At 49.4% G+C, this 20,725-nt stretch overlaps 7 protein-coding genes across 7 annotated transcripts; 3 read left to right on the top strand and 4 right to left on the bottom strand.

Moving 5' to 3' along the window:
• Positions 1-331: 331 nt before the first annotated feature.
• Positions 332-3,942, bottom strand: BDV38DRAFT_76126 (calcium-transporting ATPase). The gene is made up of 5 exons (XM_032063890.1): positions 3,672-3,942; positions 3,449-3,606; positions 1,064-3,379; positions 673-995; positions 332-620 (listed from the first exon to the last, which is right to left on the bottom strand). Exons 1-5 carry the CDS (start codon positions 3,787-3,789, stop codon positions 515-517), a joined length of 3,021 nt encoding a protein of 1,006 aa, XP_031914075.1. The 5' UTR covers positions 3,790-3,942; the 3' UTR covers positions 332-514.
• A 1,506-nt stretch (positions 3,943-5,448) lies between these two features.
• BDV38DRAFT_76110 (14-3-3 adaptor artA-like protein) lies at positions 5,449-7,629 on the top strand. The gene is made up of 8 exons (XM_032063889.1): positions 5,449-5,716; positions 5,888-5,895; positions 5,958-6,004; positions 6,071-6,090; positions 6,159-6,170; positions 6,249-6,523; positions 6,586-6,673; positions 6,729-7,629. The coding sequence occupies exons 1-8, from the start codon at positions 5,705-5,707 to the stop codon at positions 7,083-7,085; spliced, it is 819 nt and encodes a 272-aa protein (XP_031914076.1). The 5' UTR covers positions 5,449-5,704; the 3' UTR covers positions 7,086-7,629.
• A 543-nt stretch (positions 7,630-8,172) lies between these two features.
• Positions 8,173-9,167, bottom strand: BDV38DRAFT_270787 (eukaryotic translation initiation factor 3 subunit J; the record flags this gene model as incomplete). Its single annotated transcript, XM_032057208.1, has 3 exons — positions 8,173-8,874; positions 8,976-9,049; positions 9,149-9,167. 3 exons carry the CDS (start codon positions 9,165-9,167, stop codon positions 8,173-8,175), a joined length of 795 nt encoding a protein of 264 aa, XP_031914077.1.
• aspf22 (enolase acuN) lies at positions 9,050-11,826 on the bottom strand. The gene is made up of 5 exons (XM_032054424.1): positions 11,160-11,826; positions 11,028-11,084; positions 10,619-10,958; positions 10,114-10,554; positions 9,050-10,054 (listed from the first exon to the last, which is right to left on the bottom strand). Exons 1-5 carry the CDS (start codon positions 11,281-11,283, stop codon positions 9,700-9,702), a joined length of 1,317 nt encoding a protein of 438 aa, XP_031914078.1. The 5' UTR covers positions 11,284-11,826; the 3' UTR covers positions 9,050-9,699.
• Positions 11,827-12,630: 804 nt separating this feature from the next.
• On the top strand, positions 12,631-14,266 carry rpt4 (proteasome regulatory particle base subunit RPT4). Its single transcript, XM_032063891.1, has 4 exons — positions 12,631-12,977; positions 13,101-13,487; positions 13,542-13,998; positions 14,058-14,266. The coding sequence occupies exons 1-4, from the start codon at positions 12,761-12,763 to the stop codon at positions 14,176-14,178; spliced, it is 1,182 nt and encodes a 393-aa protein (XP_031914079.1). The 5' UTR covers positions 12,631-12,760; the 3' UTR covers positions 14,179-14,266.
• Positions 14,267-15,279: 1,013 nt separating this feature from the next.
• BDV38DRAFT_76566 (glycoside hydrolase family 47 protein) lies at positions 15,280-18,065 on the top strand. The gene is made up of 4 exons (XM_032063893.1): positions 15,280-15,367; positions 15,576-16,138; positions 16,197-16,823; positions 16,886-18,065. Exons 2-4 carry the CDS (start codon positions 15,646-15,648, stop codon positions 17,890-17,892), a joined length of 2,127 nt encoding a protein of 708 aa, XP_031914080.1. The 5' UTR covers positions 15,280-15,367; positions 15,576-15,645; the 3' UTR covers positions 17,893-18,065.
• BDV38DRAFT_76649 (M20 family metallopeptidase) lies at positions 18,065-19,802 on the bottom strand. The gene has a single exon (XM_032063895.1). It carries the CDS (start codon positions 19,534-19,536, stop codon positions 18,238-18,240), a length of 1,299 nt encoding a protein of 432 aa, XP_031914081.1. The 5' UTR covers positions 19,537-19,802; the 3' UTR covers positions 18,065-18,237.
• Between the last annotated feature and the right edge of the window lie 923 nt (positions 19,803-20,725).

Consider the following 20,725-nt stretch of genomic DNA (forward strand, 5'->3'; position numbering starts at 1 on the left):
CCCCCCCCTCTCACAGTCCCGTGAAAGGTCAGGAGACCCATGTCATGGATGAAATGGGGGATTGTCCCCGAAGCAAGGCTAGTCCAGGGTCGTATCGTACTAATTAGTAGTAGGTACAAGCAGGAAGGTAGTATTCTGTCTACATTCATCGAAGAATTCGAGAACCAGGTCACGGGAAATGGAACGTGACTCGGTTCTATCACACTAGGGCTAATTTGTGCATGAGATAATTTAATAGGGAGGGGAAGAAAGCACAGGTGAAAATGAAGGTTGAGCCCAGAAGGAAAAAGTTCTGATTCTTCTTTGCAATATGAGTAAACTGGACTGACGACCCATAGGACGTAGCTTTGATACTCCTGGCTAATTCATTTCTTCATTGCTCTCTACCATGGAGAACATCTAACACGTTTCATACATGTCATGAGTGTCCAAGAAAAGAAAATGAAATCAACGACTCAAAAAGTCGATATCTATATCTATTGTGCCACCCACTCAACCTCACATACTACAACATCTATGCCCTCTTAGGCTTGGATGCAGCTCCATTCTGCTGACCCGTAACCTTGGGGGTGGTGGTGTACATCTGGCGCTCGACGAATTTAAGTGCCTCATCAATGATTCTTGCAACTTATTAGCTAGTCAGAAACCACAATTAAGGTAAATGAAACTTACATAACGGGAGCGCTAATGGCCAAGACTGCCTTCCATTCAATCCAGTTTAGCGGCAGGATCGAGAACAATCCCTGTAAAAATGGAATGTACAAGATGGCGAAGTGCAATGTCATCGAAAGGATGATAGCATAGACCAGCATCATGTTGTTCCAGAGAGCGAAAGTGAACAGGGACTCGCTAGACGAAAGGGCATTCATAGCGTTCAGCATCTCGATTACTACCAAGATAGACAAAGAAACTGTAGAAGCAGAACGAGACATATCGTTCGTAAACATCTCACAGCCAATCTCGGGGAACTGTGCAGAGCACTTGTGGAAATGAGACTGCAGATAGAGTCAGTACAGGGTAAAGCGTACAAGAAAGAAACCTTGAGGGTTGTCGTTGAGCTTACCAGTTGCCAGAACGAAATCTGGGGCCCTTCTGGGTTGTAAAGGAACCACCAAACGTAGCCAAAGACGGTGGCAGCACCGACGTATGTGCCGATAACCAGGTATCTGAACAGTAGCCAGCCACCAACAAGGGGTTCATCACGCTTACGAGGGGGGCGTCTCATCACATCATGATCAGGTGGGTTGAATGACAGAGCAGTCGCAGGCAAACCGTCGGTGACCAAGTTCACCCACAACAACTGCACGGGTACCAATGCTTCAGGCATACCCAACGCCGCTGTCAAGAAGATCGACACCACTTCTCCAATGTTAGAAGAGATAAGATACCGGATGAACTGCTGAGTGTTGCTGTAAATAGATCTTCCTTCCTCAACAGCAACAGTGATAGTTGCAAAGTTGTCATCTGCCAGCACCATATCAGCAGCCAGTTTAGCCACATCGGTACCGGTACCCATAGCTACACCAATATCAGATTTTTTCAGGGCAGGCGCATCGTTGACTCCATCACCGGTCATCGCAACCACATGGCCCAAAGACTGAAGGAGATCGACCAACTTAGACTTGTGGCTGGGCTCGGTCCGAGAGAAAAGAGAGGCTGTCTTAACAGCCTCGAGCTTCTCGCTATCAGATAGGCCATCAAACTCCCTACCAGTAAAGCTCTTGCCGGCAAGATCTTCATCTTCAGCGAAGACACCAATCTGGCGGCAGACGGCCTCAGCAGTGTTTCGGCTATCACCGGTGATAACGATCACCCGAATACCAGCAGCAAGGCACTTCTTGATTGAACCAGCAACCTCGACACGCGGGGGGTCAAGCATAGCGGCAAGGCCAACGAGAGTCATGTTCCGTTCCAATTGAGCGTAATCATCAGAGGTCTGGGCGTTGCGCAGGAGAGGGTTGGCTCCCACATCATCAACACGGGCGAAAGCCATCACACGAAGGCCACGGTTACCATATTCAACAATCTCAGCAGAAAGCAGGTCGGCGTGCTCTTTAGTGATAGGTACACGGGGTCCATCAGACCCCAGGAGAACATGGGTGCATCGCTCAAGGATGGATTCAGGAGCACCCTTGACCAAAAGACTTTGATTCTTCTCCGAGCCAACAAGGACAGACATACTCTTTCGGTCGCGAGAAAACTCATAAGTTGCCTTCAGTGGCAGGCGACTCTCATAGTAAGCACTCGAAGCACGGAGCCTCTGAGATACGGGTAGCTGAGATATTTTCATGTTGGTAGCGGCATCGTCAGTTCCAATCTTCTCAACCAGAACGCGCAAGGCTCCTTCGGTTGGCTCGCCGATACACGAGTAGACACCACTCTTGGCATCGTGGGAGAGGTTCGCACTGTTACAAATAGCCATTACCTCGGCCATCTGTCGGATAGTAGAGGAAGAAACCGCGAGATTTTGCAAGGCCTTGCCATTCTGGGAAAGATTGCCCTTGGGCGCAAAAGTTGTACCTTCGACATCAATCTCTTGAACACCGTTGCCAGTCTTGTCCAGGTAGACAATCTTGTTCACACTCATCTGATTAGTGGTCAGAGTACCAGTCTTGTCTGAGCAGATAACGCTGCAACTTCCTAAGGTTTCCACGGAAGGGAGCGACCGAACTACCGCGTTTTTGTTGGCCATCTTGCGAGTACCAAGAGCAAGACAAGTAGTGATTACAACAGCCAAGCCTTCAGGGATGGCAGCCACACCAAGAGAAACCGCAATCTTGAGGTAATAAATAGCTCCCTTGGTCCAACCGCCGTGGGAGGGGTCGTTGAAATGCTCAATGTTGATCACCCACACCAAAATACAGATGACTGTGATCACTTTGGCAAGCATATCACCGAAATCGTTGATTTTCTGCTTCAGTGGTGTTGGCTCCGAGATCTGAGACGTGATGCTATCATGGATATCACCGATGGCAGTTGATCCGCCAGTCAGAACCACCAGGGCTGTAGCGTGTCCATTGACGACTGTGGTACCCGAGAAGAGGATGTTGGTCTGGTCTTGCTTGACAGCCTGCTTATCGCGAATGGCGTGGGTATCTTTCCCAACACTCTCGCTCTCGCCCGTCAGGATAGCCTGGTCGACCCGGAAACTGTTGCTATGGACTGCGATCAGTCGGCAGTCGGCAGGTACACGATCTCCAACAGCGACATGGATCACGTCTCCAGGAACCAGATCTTCAGCCTTAATACGCTGGGTTTTCCCATCACGAACTACAGTAGCCTCATTCGCGGAATATTCTTGGAGCGCGGCAATTGCTTTCTCCGCGCTGGTTTCCTGCGTCACGCCAACGACAGAATTGAGGATGAGAATCGTCAGGATCTGTGGTCACAGCAAGGGTTAGCGGCGCTTTTCGACCACCTGAATGAACCAAATATATTCAGGACTTACCACAACCGGGTCAACAAAGGCAGTCCAATCGTCTCCTTCTTCAAAAAGAGCCAAGATAAAAGACAGCGCAGCAGAGCCTAGAAGAATGAGGACCAGTTGATCTTTGAATTGTTCCAGGATGAGCTCCCAAAGGGGGGTGGGAGGGTCTTCCGCAAGCGCTACACGATGGATGAGATTGAGTCAGTTTGTGCTCTCATTCGAACGTTGGATCTATGTGACTAACCATTCGGTCCATGTTTTTGCCTAGATTTCAACGCCTGTTCTTGCGATAGACCCGAATGCTCTGCAACACTAAAGTGCTCCAGCACCTCTTTTGGGGAATAGAGGTAGGAATGCTCCATGATGAACCACAACCGTCAAGGGTTTGACTAGGGTTGGGAGCAAGGGGAGGAGGGAAAGAGAGGAGAAAGGCCTGGAGAAAAGTCCGCAGATGCTAGAGATCAAGACATGAACGCCAAGTGGCCGGATGGTTGGTAACGAAACGAGTAATGGTAAGGTACTATCGGGAAGAATCTAGAAGAAGGGAGGGAAAGATAGCCGTGCCCCGAAGAGTATTGCGGAGAAAAGAAATTGGCAACCTTTATTTTCTAATCATTCCGCCTTGATAGATAACAACACTGTTTAGTCAGATAATAACAATTGTTATAATTATAACAAAGGTGATAATGACTGGGAAAGGGGGGGGAACAAAATACCCTGGAAATGGGCCTCCGGGTTAAGACGTGCGTTTGGAAGCCGAGAGAGTGGATAAGTACCTGGAGTCAATAATAATTTATCAGTGTCCCTGTATTCAAACGTGTTCTTTTGCGGTCTGCTGCCATGGGTCTCTGGATCCATTGGTCCCGTTTCGCCGCCGCAAAGACTGTCTGGTCGGTAGTGGACCAAAATAAGCCTACAGGGCTGAACGGTAAGATAACCAAATATGGCGGAGCATGACCGCTACTTTGCTGCTCTACTTTGCTGCGTCAGCTTGCTTCCCATCGCTTCCCAAGGGCAAAGCTAACACACTGCAAACTTGATAGTTATTCATACGAATCTCATTATCCGACTAGATCCAAAGGTTATAATCAGGAATAATTCATGGAGGAAATAGTCTAGACGTATGGAGGGCGAGATATGGACGCACGTACGGTACAATACTGCTGTAAAATACGTGTATTGAATCGGGCCGATCTCCACATTCAGAAATGTTGATGCCTTGCCCCAAGACCCATGTTCGGTCCTGGAAGAGGATGGATGGGGCCCTTGCCCTGTGCTAGAGTATGCATACGGAGTACTAAATGGTCAACCACTACAGAATCCAGAGTACGGATGTGGTGTACGGCTATGTGGGCGGTACATTGCGAGGTCCTTTTCTGATCTATCTCAGGGGACTCGTCTCCAGAGAAAAAATCCCTAATATCTTGCCACCTTCCAAAGATTGGTAACTAATATCCTTCGGTATGACAACCGCACGGCATATCATAAATTGGACTTCGTTTTAGCACCCTTTTCTTCTCTTTCTGAGCTTGCTTATTCATCTACCACGGTCGGTTAACTACGCTTGCCAAATGCCTCAATATGTCGAGCCTCAATTGCCTAGAAGAAGCGTTGTATGTATGTACGATTGAGGAGGTATATAGACACAGCTCAACAATCATCAATTCATTCTTTGTCAAACATATTGAGAGAGGCAGCCAGTATGGGCTTCAGTCCCAGCAATTGATCTTTGCCGCATATGAAGTTCACGCTCATAGTTGTTAAGGCCATTGTTAACGATACATACACATACCCCCCAAAGAGGCGGATAGTGCTATGATACCGAATGAACTGGAGCAACTCACGCTGAGGCGCACCTGAATCAGTCTGATCTAACTTCACATATCAGGTAATAAAGTAGATGGATAATAAGCGGATGCGCCATCGTGCAATCTACTAGTTCAGGATGATGAGGGTCCTTTTATGCCTCAGGCAGCACCGTCCCTGTTGGGCCTTGCTTGCCTCAGGCGCGCCTGGGGGCACCCTCCGGCCAAACATCACAAACAATAGGCCGCGCCCGCCTCTCGCTAAAGCTGGCAGGCCGTCACCTCACCGGTTCATCATCTGTTGCTTGAAGATCGCATCTGTCAAACCTCTAGTGAATTTCACATCCCCATTCCATCTGTGTTGTCTTCTTGTCTTCTTCTTTCCCCACACCTCTTTTCTCTTCTCCTATCGACTCCTTTCAATCACCGTGCTCTGTCTTGTAATCTTCCTATCTGTACCCTATCTTCCAGCATGACTTCTGAGGTATGTTGTTGCAGCCTGACCCCTCCTCTTCTATTGTTGTCTCTCCTCGCACTGCTGCGATAGTAGCTGGACGTGTTGATGCATGCATCTCACTCTTGGAAACCCTCCATGGTCTTTTACATTGTATTGCAATAAAGTCAAACAATACTAACAATACTTCGTCATGGACAGCGTGAGAAGTAAGGGTCCAGACCGACTCCATCAACAGCAGATTACAGAGATACTAACCCCCTTTCTCTAGCAAGACATTCCTCGCCCGCCTTTGCGAGCAGGCTGAGCGCTACGATGGTAAGATCCCATGGGTGGTCTTGGTTGGACCTCTATACCCTATGTGCTAATTCCCTCTTTTTACAGAGATGGTCACGTACATGAAGGTGAGTAGCAGCCTACCAAACGCTTGTTATATCAATCATCTGAGACGCGATCGCTAATGATCTAACAGGAAGTCGCCAACGTATGTATTCATTTCGCTTTACACCCCTGAGATCGCCTCCCCCGCCACCCTTTACTTGCCTTGCTGACCCCGCATCAGATTGGAGGCGAGCTTACCGTCGATGAGCGTAACCTTCTCTCCGTTGCCTACAAGAACGTGGTCGGTACCCGCCGTGCTTCCTGGCGTATCATCTCCTCCATTGAACAGAAGGAGGAGTCCAAGGGTTCTGAGCAACACGTCTCGATCATTCGTGATTACCGACAGAAGATTGAAACCGAGCTGGAGAAGGTCTGCCAGGATGTTCTTGACGTTCTCGACCAGTCCCTCATCCCCAAGGCCGAGACCGGCGAGTCTAAGGTTTTCTACTACAAGATGTAAGCCCAATGGTGTCAGGAACGCTCTATGAATGATGTGGTTAATCAAATTCGATGAATAGGAAGGGCGACTACCACCGTTATCTTGCTGAATTTGCTTCTGGCAACAAGCGCAAGGTTGCTGCTACTGCTGCCCACGAGGCCTACAAGGTATGCTCGATGGTTGTTCTCTCGTACTGAAGCCCCTACTTACAAGCTGGACTAGAACGCCACCGACGTTGCCCAGACTGATCTCACTCCTACCCACCCCATCCGCTTGGGTCTTGCCTTGAACTTCTCCGTGTTCTACTACGAGATCCTGAACTCGCCCGATCGTGCCTGCCACCTTGCCAAGCAGGCTTTCGATGATGCCATCGCCGAGCTCGACTCGCTCTCGGAGGAAAGTTACCGCGACAGCACCCTTATCATGCAGCTTCTACGTGACAACCTTACCCTTTGGACCTCTTCCGATGGCCAGGAGGCCGAGGGTGCTGCTTCCAAGGAAGACAAGCCTGAAGAGGAGTCTGTCCCTGCTCCCGAGGATAAGGGTGAGGAATCCAAGCCTGTCGCCCCTGAGTCCTAAAGCGACAAATTGGACGTTTTCTTTTGTATCAAAAACAGCGTTGTGCGCTCGGCGCCTATTTGAAGAGGGTTCGGATTCTCCCTGGAAGTGTTTACGATGGTCTGTTTTAGCTGCGTGACTGGTTTGGACCGGCACGTATCTTCCACTTGTTCGGGATCGTGTGGGTCGGCCGGCGGAGTTTGATATTTGGAGAGCGAAGAAAAGGGGCTGAGCGGAATTTATCTCTCTTTTACTATTTCTATTCCCACCCCCAGAGCAGGATACAATGTGCTATTCCACCCGCCCCTTTCTTTTTTCTTTTCTCCCCCTTATTTTCTGTGCTTGCTTGCCCGCGTTATCTCTCTATTGCTTTCTCGTACATCATCCCATAAGCCCCGCGAATATTTGAATTTAAACTTAGTAGTCGTTCTACTCAGGGGCGTGCGGCTGTAATAGGGTCGGCGCCCTGAAGGATGAAACATACCCCGTCTTTTTAATTCGATGTTACCACTTTTAGAAATACCATGCACACTCGTGGTTCAATGATCGCTTTCATCGCACAGTTTCAGCCTGTTTCTCATGGACTCTCCCTTTGTTCTTGTTCTCTAATACATGCCTCAAGCTGATAACGGTTCCGCCCAGTAATTGCTTGCTGGAAGACATGCAAAACACCTGATCTACAAGGTATATGGTCAGTGCTTACCAGCGAACTGTTAGATACAAAGCTAGTTGTATACGGTTGTCTTTAGCGACAAGTATATAAACATATGCAAAGTCCCGTGTTAAGAACAATTTCCAGGTTTTACCTGTCTGAAAAGTTTCCTCTATCCATCTTCAACTTTTGTCTCGCTCAACTTGACCGAAAAATAGCATTCTAGGGCAGAGTGAGTAACGCACGTCTCTATCGTATTAATATATACTACCAGAAGAGAGGAGGCAAGGAACATAAAGAACAGAAACGACGCGAAGGAACTGTTTAGGGGCGGATGTACAAGAGTCGGCAGGCATCATGTCATACTGACAGGGAACTGGCAACTATGAGGGCACGAAAGGAAGCAATAAAGAAATGAGATGAAACGAAAATAGTAAAATGAGATGGAATGATCAATCACATGAAATCGTCATCACCCAATCCATCATCACCATTGTCATAATCAGCATCAAGCTTGTTATCTCTGGAAGTAACCAGCGACACCTTCGTCTTGGCCGCCTTACTTTTCTTGTTACCCTTGTCAGCGGCGCGCTCCTCTCTCATCTTTTCGTTACTCATAGTAGTCATAGCACTAGCAATTTTCTTGACATCTGCGCTGTTCAGTTCCTTGACAAGCTGCTTAGCGAACTCCTGCGCCCAGAGGGAATAGTGAGGCTTCTTTGAATGGGGAGTCAAGAGCGGGATAAGGGTGGAAGTCAAACGAGCGAACTGGTCCTTAGTGGTAGGCTTGAACAGAGGCATGGCAGAGAGATCGACGGCCTGCGTCGGGTCGGCCGAGTCACTAATAACGATAGCCTTGGGAGCTCCGCGGTTCCGGTTGAGGTCGATATCACCGAACAGATCCTCAGCGTGCTTGAGATCGGAATCCTTCTGGGCGCGGCGCAGACGGGCTCTCTTGTCGGCATCGTCCTCCTCGCTCTCGGAATCGTCCTCCTCGGCCTTCTTCTTGCGCTCTTCCTTGTGCTCCTGTATACGCTGCGACTTGCTCTTCTTATTTGCGGCAGCTTCGGCGTCAGCCTTAGCCTTGGCTTCGGCCGCCTTGGCTGCCTTTTCCCGCTCTACTTCGGAGTCTTCGGCGGCGTCCCAGGAGTCGAGAACCTGTTGAATATTCCAGCTGATTAGCAGGTTGTGTCTCCGGGCGATGGTCATATGTGCTATATGTAGTGGGGTAAAATAGCAAATAAGAAAAATTAACCCACCTCCTCTTCTTCTTCATCGTCAAATCTGCGACGGTGAGCCACAGGAGGAGGCGAGGCACTGTCCTCCTCATCATCTGCGAAAGAAAAGTGGGAACTGTCAGTAAAGTGTTTTGGTAAAAAAAAAAAAAAAAGCAGACTGTATGCAGAAGGCCACAAATTTCAGATATCCTTACCCCACCGTTCGGGCGCCATGGCTAGTGAAGAATGTATAAAGCGGCAAAAGCTTCAAACTTCTAATGACTCGATAACAGGGCAAGTAAGTGCCGTGTATCTCAGCAAGAGGCTCGTCGTGGGTGAATCAATAACCCGAAGGCGAGTTTAATGTGGGCGAGTGAGCCGTCCCTCACAATAACTTCATGATAAAACAATCTGGTGGTGGGGCTATTAGCGGTCACGTGTACTGATACAGTTCACGCCCATTCATCAGACACCCGGTGACAACATCATCATAAAGTATAGATCTATACTGGTAGACTATAGCTACTAGAGACGGTCTACATTAGAGGGGGGGGGTTTTTTTTTTTTTGAATTGCACTTTTATTGCATTACTGCCACTATATCTGGCCTAATCGAATCGTCATCATAAATCTTAAGAGAATATCATCTGTAGTGCTGTAGAGGCTCCAAGTAGCGGGAACCCGGGTATGCAGTGCGGTCCCGAGTCCAACCATCTTCGATAATGTGCAAGGTTGGTTGGCGGACGTCATATAATCATACGGTTCATTTACAGGTTGACAGCGGTGCGGAACTTTTCGCCAGCATAGACGGCGTTGGCACCAAGCTCCTCCTCGATACGGAGGATCTGGTTCAGCTTGGCCAGACGCTCGGAACGGGCAGGAGCACCGGTCTTGATCTGGCCAGAGCGGAGACCGACAGCGATATCGGCAATGGTGACATCCTCAGTCTCACCGGAACGGTGGGAAACCATGACACCCCAGTTGTCGGCGTAGGAGTCCTTGGCAGCCTGAATGGACTCAGTAAGGGTACCGATCTGGTTGACCTTGAGAAGAAGGGCGTTGCAAGCCTTGGTCTCGATGGCCTTCTTGATCCGCAGAGGGTTGGTGACGGTCAAGTCATCACTGTAGAGTTCATGTTAATTCGGTTCGAATATGACACTGAATGGAAGAAGATTACATACCCAACAATCTGGAAGTCAGAAGTCTTGTAGAAGTAGCTCCAGGCCTCCCAGTCGTCCTCAGCGAAGGGGTCCTCAATGCTGACAATGGGGTACTTGCTGGCAAGAGACTTGTAGAGGTCGGCCAGCTGCTCATAGGTGAGCCACTTGGAGGAGTCGCTGTTGGGGTTCTTGAAGTCAAGATCGTACTTCTTGACATCAGTCTTGTAGAATTCGCTGGAAGCAACGTCCATGGCAATCTTCATCTGGCCAGTGTAACCGGCCTGCTCAATGGCGTCGGTGATGAGGTCAAGAGCCTCCTCAGCAGTCTGGATATCGGGAGCAACACCGCCCTCGTCACCAACGTTGCCAGCAGACTGGCCGTACTTCGCCTTGGCGAGAGACTTGAGCTTCTGGTAGACCTCAGCACCCTGGCGGAGAGCCTCAGAGAAAGAGGGGGCAGCGCTATCAGCCATGTTAATATAGCTGCAGGAGAATGAGGGCACGTTATCTGAGCCCGGGTACTTACGAAGGAACAATCATGAACTCCTGGAAAGCCAGACGGCCACCAGCGTGAGAGCCACCGTTCAGGACGTTCTGGAAGGGGACAGGAAGCACATAGGGCTTCTTGGTACCAGCGAGGTCGGAGATGTGAGCGTAGAGAGGGACACCCTTCTCAGCAGCACCAGCCTTGGCAATGGCCAAGCTGACACCGAGGATGGCGTTAGCACCGAGTTTAGACTTGTTGGCAGTTCCATCAAGCTTGTTGAGGAACTCGTCGACCTTGGACTGGTCCTTGACATCAAGGTTCTCCTTGATGACGGCGTCGGCAATGGTCTCGTTGACGTTCTTGACAGCCGTGAGGACACCTGTTCTCCGTCGGTACAGTCAGCCTCTGTTGCACCAGACAAGCATTCGGGGAGCATCTAAATACATACCCTTTCCACCCCAGTGGGTCTTGTCACCGTCACGGAGCTCGTGAGCCTCGTGCTGGCCTATAATTTGACCGTCAGTATGTGAGAACGAACACAAGTACATAAAATGCGCTGTTGTCAGGTGGGGTCACTAACCAGTGGAAGCTCCAGAGGGAACGATAGCGCGGTGCAAACCAGTCTCGGTGACAACGTCCACCTCAACGGTAGGGTTACCGCGGGAGTCGTAAACAGAGCGGGCGTGGATCTTGGTGATAGGCATTTTGACGAGCTGAGGAATTGTTCAGTCGACTAATTTGGAGGACAGAAGAAAAGAGAAAGGAAGGGAGGAGGGACGACAGATATAAACGACGGGAATGGAAAATCAAAACAGTTCTGGATCGGTGTTGGGAGGAGACTAGCAGCGGGGGTTGTGTTCACCGACGACCCAAAAAGAATGATCGGATGGTTCAGTGACGGAGTACAAGGTAGAGGCAGTGGTGGGGAGATTCAATTTCAGTTGACCGAGAGTCAGGAACAGTTACAACGACATTCAGGGAGATGTCAATTAAGATGAGACGATTGTGGTATGACGACGAGGCACGATAGAACGATGATCGAGTTTCCTGATCGTCCTCGTCCTCCTCTCTCTTTGCCATGGAGGGGTCATGGTTACCGTAACAAAATAGTGGGATGGTGGGGTAGGAGGTAATGATCTCAGTGGAAAACAAAACAACCAAACTCACCTATGGGAGATGACGATAAGACAGAGTTAGGAGACTAGCAATGGGACGGTCGTCGTTGGAGAAATGGAGTTAAAAAAAAAAAAAAAAAAAAAAGATAAATAAAGAAGAAGGAGAGAATTAAATAGGTGTCAACAATTAAAGTTGGAAAGGTCTAGTTCTTGTACCATCCTCGTCCTCTTCCCCGGCAAAAGCTCTCGACCTCGTCCTCCCGAATCTTTCCAATGAAATGGTGGGGCTCATCAGTCTTCTGTGACTCTCGCTGGCTGAGCTCTCTGTCAACTGTGCCAACCCTGCCGCGAGATCTTCCGCATTCCCTCGGGGTAACGCGGGTATATTGATGGTTGCCCTCCATAGTTACTAAAAGATTCACATTCTTGTTTCTGGGGTACCTTGGTAGTAGATCATTCTATGTATACTATGCCTAGGTTAGAACCGCAGGGTTGTCGACTTGACAGGTATACTAGTCCATATATATGTGTATGTATGTATGAATGGATGGACGAAATATCATTCTAGAGGATGGTCGGTAAAAGCTAATATGATTGTTGGTGTCCATTGGGGGTTATTCCCTTGTCCGGTTACACTAGATTTGATTTTGCTCTGTTGTCCCGAAGGGTTCACGTCAATTGATTCAAATGTCTTTCGAACACTGGAGACTGTCTGGAAATTTCCATATTGCGTAATGACGAAAACAGAGGTTACCCGCTGACACCTTGATGCCTGAGCGACCCGGATAATAGATACTGCGCACATCAGTCAGACATCAATTCCATGTGACCTGGCTGGGTGTCCCATGTTGGGGTCAGGTGACCTCATGGCTTTGGTGGCTCCGTAAGCTCCTCTACAGCTTGCCGAGCTGATGATAGCATTGAGATCAGATACCCCCAACGAGCCATCCGCGGTTACCATCTCTGCCATCTCTATCTCTCCCGCGTATATTCCTATTCCATCCTTTTCTGATTTTATAATTTTCTCTTTGGATCGTTTCCGTCGGATCATCTGTGAGGTCTCACAATGAACGGCGCTGCTGACCCGGAGAGAGAGCAGGCGCTCGAGGACTACAAGAAGAGCCTACTGGAGCTCCGAGAATGGGAGGCCAAGCTCAAATCGCTTCGGATGGGAATTAAGGATTTGCAAAGGGAGTTTGATATCTCGGAGGAAAACATTAAGGCCCTACAGAGTGTGGGTCAGATCATTGGTGAAGTGTTGAAGCAGCTGGATGAGGAGAGATGTACGTTTATTCGGTGGTTACTCCGAAAATGCTTCGTTTCCAGCATAAAACACTACATATAATATGTGATGAATGGTGGACTGCTTCAATTTACAGTTTACATGGGCTAACTTTAAACCATAGTCATTGTTAAGGCATCATCCGGTCCCCGTTATGTCGTCGGTTGCCGTTCGAAGGTCGATAAGTCGAAACTGAAACAAGGGACTCGTGTCGCCCTTGATATGACAACCCTCACGATCATGCGGATGCTGCCACGGGAGGTCGACCCATTAGTATACAACATGTCTTTGGAGGACCCGGGACAAGTCAACTTCGCTGGTATTGGTGGCTTGAACGAACAAATCCGAGAGTTACGAGAAGTGATCGAGCTGCCGCTCAAAAACCCCGAGCTTTTCCACCGAGTTGGTATTAAACCCCCCAAGGGTGTCCTTCTTTATGGACCTCCTGGTACAGGAAAGACACTGCTGGCACGTGCTGTGGCAAGCTCTATGGAGACCAACTTCTTGAAAGGTGAGCGCATTATGTTCATTGAGAATACAGGACGCCTTTGCTGATCATTTGAAGTTGTGTCGTCTGCTATCGTCGACAAGTACATCGGTGAATCTGCACGGTTAATAAGAGAAATGTTCGGGTACGCCAAGGAGCATGAGCCTTGTATTATCTTCATGGATGAAATCGACGCTATCGGTGGTCGACGGTTCTCTGAGGGTACATCCGCTGACCGTGAAATCCAACGGACGTTGATGGAGCTTCTAAACCAATTGGATGGGTTCGATTACCTCGGGAAGACGAAAATCATCATGGCTACGAACAGACCTGATACTCTTGATCCCGCTCTGTTGCGAGCGGGTCGTTTGGACCGCAAGATTGAGATTCCTCTGCCCAATGAAGTTGGTCGCTTGGAGATCTTGAAGATCCACTCCAGTACTGTCCAACTCGAGGGTGATATTGACTTTGAGAGCGTCGTGAAGATGAGTGACGGTCTTAATGGAGCAGATCTGCGCAATGTTGTCACGGAAGCGTATGTTATTTCATTCCTACTCTTCTGTTTGCGGTCGATGTTTCTGACAATGAACACAGTGGTTTGTTTGCCATTAAAGACTACCGAGACGCTATCAACCAAGACGACTTCAACCGGGCGGTGCGCAAGGTGGCGGAAGCTAAGAAGCTGGAAGGCAAGCTGGAGTACCAGAAGCTTTAGTGACATAGATTTCTCCGGGGATGACATTACAAAATCGGTCATGTTTAGATAATATGCAATCGGTTTCACGAGCTTTTCACGATGCTGACTTGATTTTAAGAGAGAATACACCCCGTAGGATGACGCGCATACCGCGCGTTGCTGGATCTAAGACTTGGGTTGAATCGTAAATCGCTTACCATCTATAAAAGACGCAGGTACTTATCAAAATGGGTGAAGAACACTCCATAAGTACTAGCTTGAGTGACACACACACACTCTCTCTCTCCCTCTTTATTTTCTTTCCTTTCCTTTTTTTTTTTTTTTTTTTTTTTTTTTTTTTTTTTTTTTTTTTTTTTTTTTTTTTTTTTTTTTTTTTTTTTTTTTTTCTAACTTTTGTTAATTCTTCCTATGGAGTATTGACCAGCCGAGAATTCTTGGGATTGCGAAAGGATTACGAATATCTTTCTAGCCACCGCAGATCGAATACCCCATCTGGGACGGAGGAAAGGCACTACTTTGAGAACAAGCTACCAGTACGGTTTAAGAAGGTGGTATATCAGAGATGCTCTTGAACTACCCACTACCTACTGTAGGTAAATACTTTCGCAATCGCCAGGTGGCCAAAGTATGAGAGAGCCAAGAAAAACAAACTTCCGCCATAAAAAGGGTCCATCGACTCCGTATTTGGCTCCGCTCTGCATATGGGCGGGTCTTGACGACGTAAAGTGGTAGGAGGTAGGTCGTTCTTTTTCAATGATCAGAAGGCGTATACGAAGGGTCGAGAATGAAAGAGGGATAGAGATTCCCCGAATGATTTATTATCCATTTTCCCTGAGAATTGGGATCAACCTTTTACTACTCTGTACTACCTTTGCTCAGGACCAAGACATTTCATTGGCAGAATCACAGCATTCAGCAGCGGTCTCCACTTGTTTCATGCGTGCCCTCTTACTCTTATAGTTTTAAATCCCAGAATGAAATCCCCTCCCCCATCGCAATAATTGTCCAACCCAAATCCCGACTCTCGTGCTGCGCACCTCATGAATTTATTTCACCTGTGTTCATTTTCATGAATAACGATTTGTAAAGCTCTACAAAACGCGTTGCAATAGGCAATCGAGTACAAGGCTGCACGCTTGGTTAGTTGTTGACACCTAGCTTCAACCTGTCATTATTACTCCATACAACTGCTATGTGAACCATGGTTGTAAGCAATATTTCTAACGTTTTCTCCCCCATACTTGTAGGATTTATTTTCCCGTCACCAATTTTGCCTTATAGATAGCTCTGCCTCTTCGTCCAAGCGTTTGACACCGATCAGTGGACAGAGGGAATAGACAATTATCCGTGCCTCGCGAAGATAAAAGACAAAGCTAGCGCCTATGCTGATTGACTGCTCACTTTCTTCGCTATAGCGAGTGGGTTCCGTGAAGGCCCACCTCTATCCCATACGACCTTAAACAAGTGGCACAAGGGCCCACGGCTATGTCGTTCCACTACCCTCCCAGAAATCCGTCGCTTTCTCCCCAACCACCCCTCGAGAACAACGCCTGGCGTACGAGTCGCAGTCCCGGGCCTAAGCTAGGCGGATACGGACTTTCGCAGTCCGCTGGGGTATCTAACAATCTGACCACGTTCTTCGGCGACGGTCGTACCCTTCCCATGTACAAAGATAAGCCCTACTTTGCGCCTCGGCGCACAGGCCCAAAAGTTAGGCAGAGGAGAGTTCTCTACGGCGGACTTTGCCTATTCTTTCTAGTTTCGCTATGGTATTATATGTCTGGTAGTTGGGGCAAGCCTGAGATAAAGACGCTAGAGTCGGAGAAAGGAGAAGAGCTCTGGGTTTGGTTGCAGAGCTTGGACAAGGAGCCAGCCTACAATGGCCAAGAACTAAAGGGTATCGACTGGGCAGCCAGGCGAGAGAAAGTCAGGGATGCATTCATTGTTAGTTGGGATGACTACGCGAAGAATGGGTGGGGTATGTTTTAAGGTGTCGCTCCCTATGCAGTCAATAACGATATACTAATGCTGGGCAGGGCTGGACCAATATCGTCCAGTTGCTAAGGATGGCAAGAACATGGTCGAAGGTGGGTTGGGCTGGATAATCGTTGACGCGCTTGACACGATGATAATGATGAACCTCACGTCACGGGTCCAGCATGCCCGTGACTGGATTCATCATTCGCTACAATACAATCAGAACCACGATGTCAGCACCTTTGAAACCACCATTCGCATGTTAGGCGGTCTCTTGTCAGCACATTATCTTTCCACCACGTATACAGATCTGGCACCAGCCTCGGGCGACGAGGACTTGTATATTGAGAAGGCGACCGACCTCGCAGAGCGGTTATCAGGGGCATTCGAGTCAAACTCTGGGGTACCGTACGCCAGCATCAATCTCAAAACGTCCCAGGGTATACCGGCACATTCGGATAATGGCGCTTCCTCTACAGCCGAAGCGACGACTGTGCAGCTGGAGTTCAAGTATTTGGCTAAGTTAACCGGGGAAGCAGAGTACTGGCGGATGGCGGAGAAGGTGATGGAAGTAGTGGATGGGTCGAAAATGGAGGATGGTCTGGTTCCCATCTATATCTATCCGGATACCGGCAAGTTCAGAGGGAACAACATCCGCCTCGGTAGTAGAGGCGATTCCTACTATGGTACAGTCTTTTCTGGGAGCTCCTCCCTCATTGTCCGATAACTGACACCTCTACCTTGCCAGAATATCTCATCAAGCAGTATCTCCAAACATCGGAACAGGAGCCGGTCTATAAGGAGATGTGGGACGAAGCGCTGATTGGGATCCGCAAACACTTGATTGCCTATACAAAGCGCGCCCAGTTGGCGATTGTGGGAGAACGGCCCGAGGGCCTAGAGGGAAAACTCTCACCCAAAATGGATCACCTTGTCTGCTTCTTACCCGGAACGATTGCGCTCGGCGCAACTGGGGGGGTACCGCTATCGCAAGCGAAAAAGTCGCCCAATTGGAGTCAACGGCATGATGAAGAGATCCTCCTCGCGAAAGAGTTGATGAAGACATGCTGGGCGACTTACCTCGCCACAAAGACAGGTCTTGCGGCTGAAATCACCTACTTCAAACTGGACCATCCCCCGGTCACGATGCAAGATATGTACCCAGAATCCACTCTAACCACGGGCAACCGAAAATCTCAACAAGAAGACCTTCCCCTGAAGTCCAAGCCGCTCTACCCATTAGACGATGAAACTTTAAACTGGGAAAACGACCTCGATATCCACATGCAAGACCGACACAACCTCCAACGCCCCGAGACCCTCGAGTCCCTCTTCTACATGTACCGAATCACCGGCGACGAAACCTATCGTCACTGGGGCTGGGAGATGTTCAAATCATTCATCCGACACACCGCTATCGTCGGGCACGACAACCATCACTCCGATCCCACCTCCGATAAGCCAGCCGAACCAAGCCGGTCGCGAATTATCAGCTTCACCTCCCTAAACAACGTCAATATCATCCCACCCACCCGCAGAGACAATATGGAGAGTTTCTGGATGGCAGAAACCCTTAAATACTTCTATTTACTCTTCTCGGATCGCGACTTCATTCCACTCGAGGAAAACGTCTTCAACACCGAGGCGCACCCATTCCCCCGGTTCAAGTTAGGGGGAGAACTGAAGACGGGATGGGAGCGGAAGAGCAGTGAAGCTGAATCGGTGCCGACTCAGGCACCGCAGGGGCAAGAGTAAGCTCCCTAAGAGGGACGTAAAGATCACTGCTTTCTATGTAGCTATTTGGGAGCGATTTGGGATATTCTTTGGTTGGAGTACTTTAGCGTTGGATTGGTATGCTATATACCTTGAACTGGTATTCGTTTCTATATCTCTAGCTATGGGCCTAGTATTGTACCTTCTGATAGTAGACGCGATTCCTTGGGAATAATACACTGCCATCGTCTCTCCGTCGTTGACAGGTTTCGTGAAGCAAATCAAACTTCGATCTAAAGCAACTAGGGCATATATGCTCTAACTTTAAAGTTACCTCGATGTGAGATACATGGGTATATAACATCGCACGCAAACCGAGGATCAATCTTAACGACGCTGCGAAGCCGCCTCAATCAACTTCCGATATCCGTGAACAGCCTCCTGCAGATCCCCAACAGTTATAGCTTCATTATCCCCATGGGCAACATGGATACTGCCGGGACCATACAGGTAACGACGAACGGGGCCGTCCTCACGCTCGTGGATCTGCAGATTCGGCACATCCGTACCGTAGTTTACCGTCGTAATGTCGAAGCCATCAACGTCCGTATCTAGGTCCTGAGGAGGATATCCTTCGGAGCGGGTGCTGAACTCCGCGTACACATCGGGGTTGCCATCCGTGGCATCGCGCACGGCTCGTCGGACGATATCCCGTGCCTCGTCAGGGGTGCCCGCGGCCAGACGCACGGCGACGTCAGCGCGAGCAATGGCGGGGACGACGTTGGCAGCGACACCGGCTTCTACTCTGCCAATGTTGACGGTTGTGTTACCGTACTTCGGGCTGGAAGGGAGACCGCCCTTGTCGGCAGGGATGTTGCCCAGCTGGTCGACCCGGGAGAGTGCCGGGAGGACGGCGGAAATGGCGCTGCGGCCGAGCCAGGGGTATCCGGAGTGGGCAGCATGGCCCTTGGCGACGATTTCGAAGCCCAGCATGCCCTTGTGGCCGGAGACGAGAGCGAGTTCGGTGGGTTCACCGAAGATCACAGTGTGGAAGGCGGAAGGAGCGGGGTTGAGTGAGGATTCGGAGAATGCTCGCATGCCATCTCCACCGGTTTCTTCGCCGACGACAAAGAGTAAGCCCAGGGGTGCACTGGGATTTTGCTCAAGAACGTCGAGAGCAGCGAAGATTTGGGCTGCGACGCTGCCTTTGGCGTCGACGGAGCCACGACCGGAGATGCGAATCGTGGACGGGTCCTTATCCGCTGTCGAGTCGGTGTCCAGGGAGTACGGGATAAACGGTGGGACAGTATCGATGTGACTGGTAAGGAGAATTTCCGGGGTATTGGAAGACGGGTAGGCAAAAATATTGAAGCGCTCTTGGTTTTCCGCCTGGGACGACGAAGTTACTGCCTGCTTAATGACGGTGAAGTTGCGGGCGCGGAGAAAATTGGCGATGAACTCCCCAACATTGTGCTCGTTGCTAGAAATCGATTCAATCTGCACAATATCTCGGTGAAAAGATAGGAAGGGCGAGGCATTGATCACTTCCTCGGCGGAATTGAACGTCCCAGTTAATGGTGACGATGTCGATGTTGTCGGCACGCCCAGAGGTGATTGTGGAAATGCGGGGTGCGGAGAAGCTGCCGTGAGAGCAGCGCTCAGCAAAAGCGAGTAGACGGACTTCATGGAGGATGTCTTTGAGCAGGCAGACTATTGCCTGACCGGTGCGTATGATTACCCAATGGATTTGCCTGAAAGTGGGACAAAAATGACAATGCTATCTCGAGGCCTACGTAAATGGCGTTAAGTGAATCTGGAGTTCCTGTTCCGAGGGCCCATTGGGAGTTGTACATCACGTGCAGTCGGAGATAGTACCCGCTGGATTGATCCCTCTTTGGGAGATACTAATGGACTAAGGTATCACTACTAGACCATGTACAGTTAGCTGGCAACACGACCTTTCATATTGCGCAATCGTGACCGAATTTGGTCAAATAATGCTAGTAATCCCATTGACTGTACATAGCACGACCAACACGGTAGATCAAATATGCTTCATCAATCGCCGAACGCGAGCCGATGATCCTCACATGTGTACTATGTACTCTGTACTCTATACTCCAAACGCCGGACTCGTATACACAGACGATTACCACCATGATGGATAAATCAAGTCGATGTATCCACCGATTCCGCTGGGAAGTGATTACCAAGCTCACTTATCTCGGTTTGTCATGGAAAAAGCATTCCAAGCCCGAGTTCGGGGAATCGGCTTTTCTAGAAGGCTGACAACAGTTGCCAAGCATGCCAGAACCAAAGACCTCCGCCAGCTGGAACTCGCCCGCGCGAATATTCTTTCTGTCCTTTCGGTCCTTTCGTCGGGTTTGTAAAAAGTGGTCGGGCGGGTTTCTCGTTCCCGCAACCCATTGCAAAGAAGTTCGAGCCCATGAAGGTTCCCTTCTGCTGGCTCCGACCATGTGGGCCTGACGTCGGCACCCACAAGCCTGAAGGGCCTCTGGAGCGCGATGCGTCACCAAGTAACCAGGCTTCTCGTGGTACTGACCCATCGCGACTGACAGTGCTAGACATGATTACCTGAGAGGGCAGGTGTGGACGACTTTCTCCGTCGGTGGTACTCCGTACTCTAATTCGATGTATTGGATACTATGGCACACATCCTCCCTCCGATGGAGGAGGTGGTGAGGGGGGTTTACTTACATACCTACATTGAAAAGTACGTGCATACAGGACACCCTGGATAACTAACACCAGGTTACTGGAGCTGGCGACAACACGAACATACATATATACATATATACTCCGTACATTATGCATCATTATCCTCTCTGAGAAATGGGAGTGTCCTTCGTCCAAC

This window comes from Aspergillus pseudotamarii (assembly GCF_009193445.1).
Source record: "Aspergillus pseudotamarii strain CBS 117625 unplaced genomic scaffold BDV38scaffold_23, whole genome shotgun sequence".
NCBI classification, from domain to species: domain Eukaryota; kingdom Fungi; phylum Ascomycota; class Eurotiomycetes; order Eurotiales; family Aspergillaceae; genus Aspergillus; species Aspergillus pseudotamarii.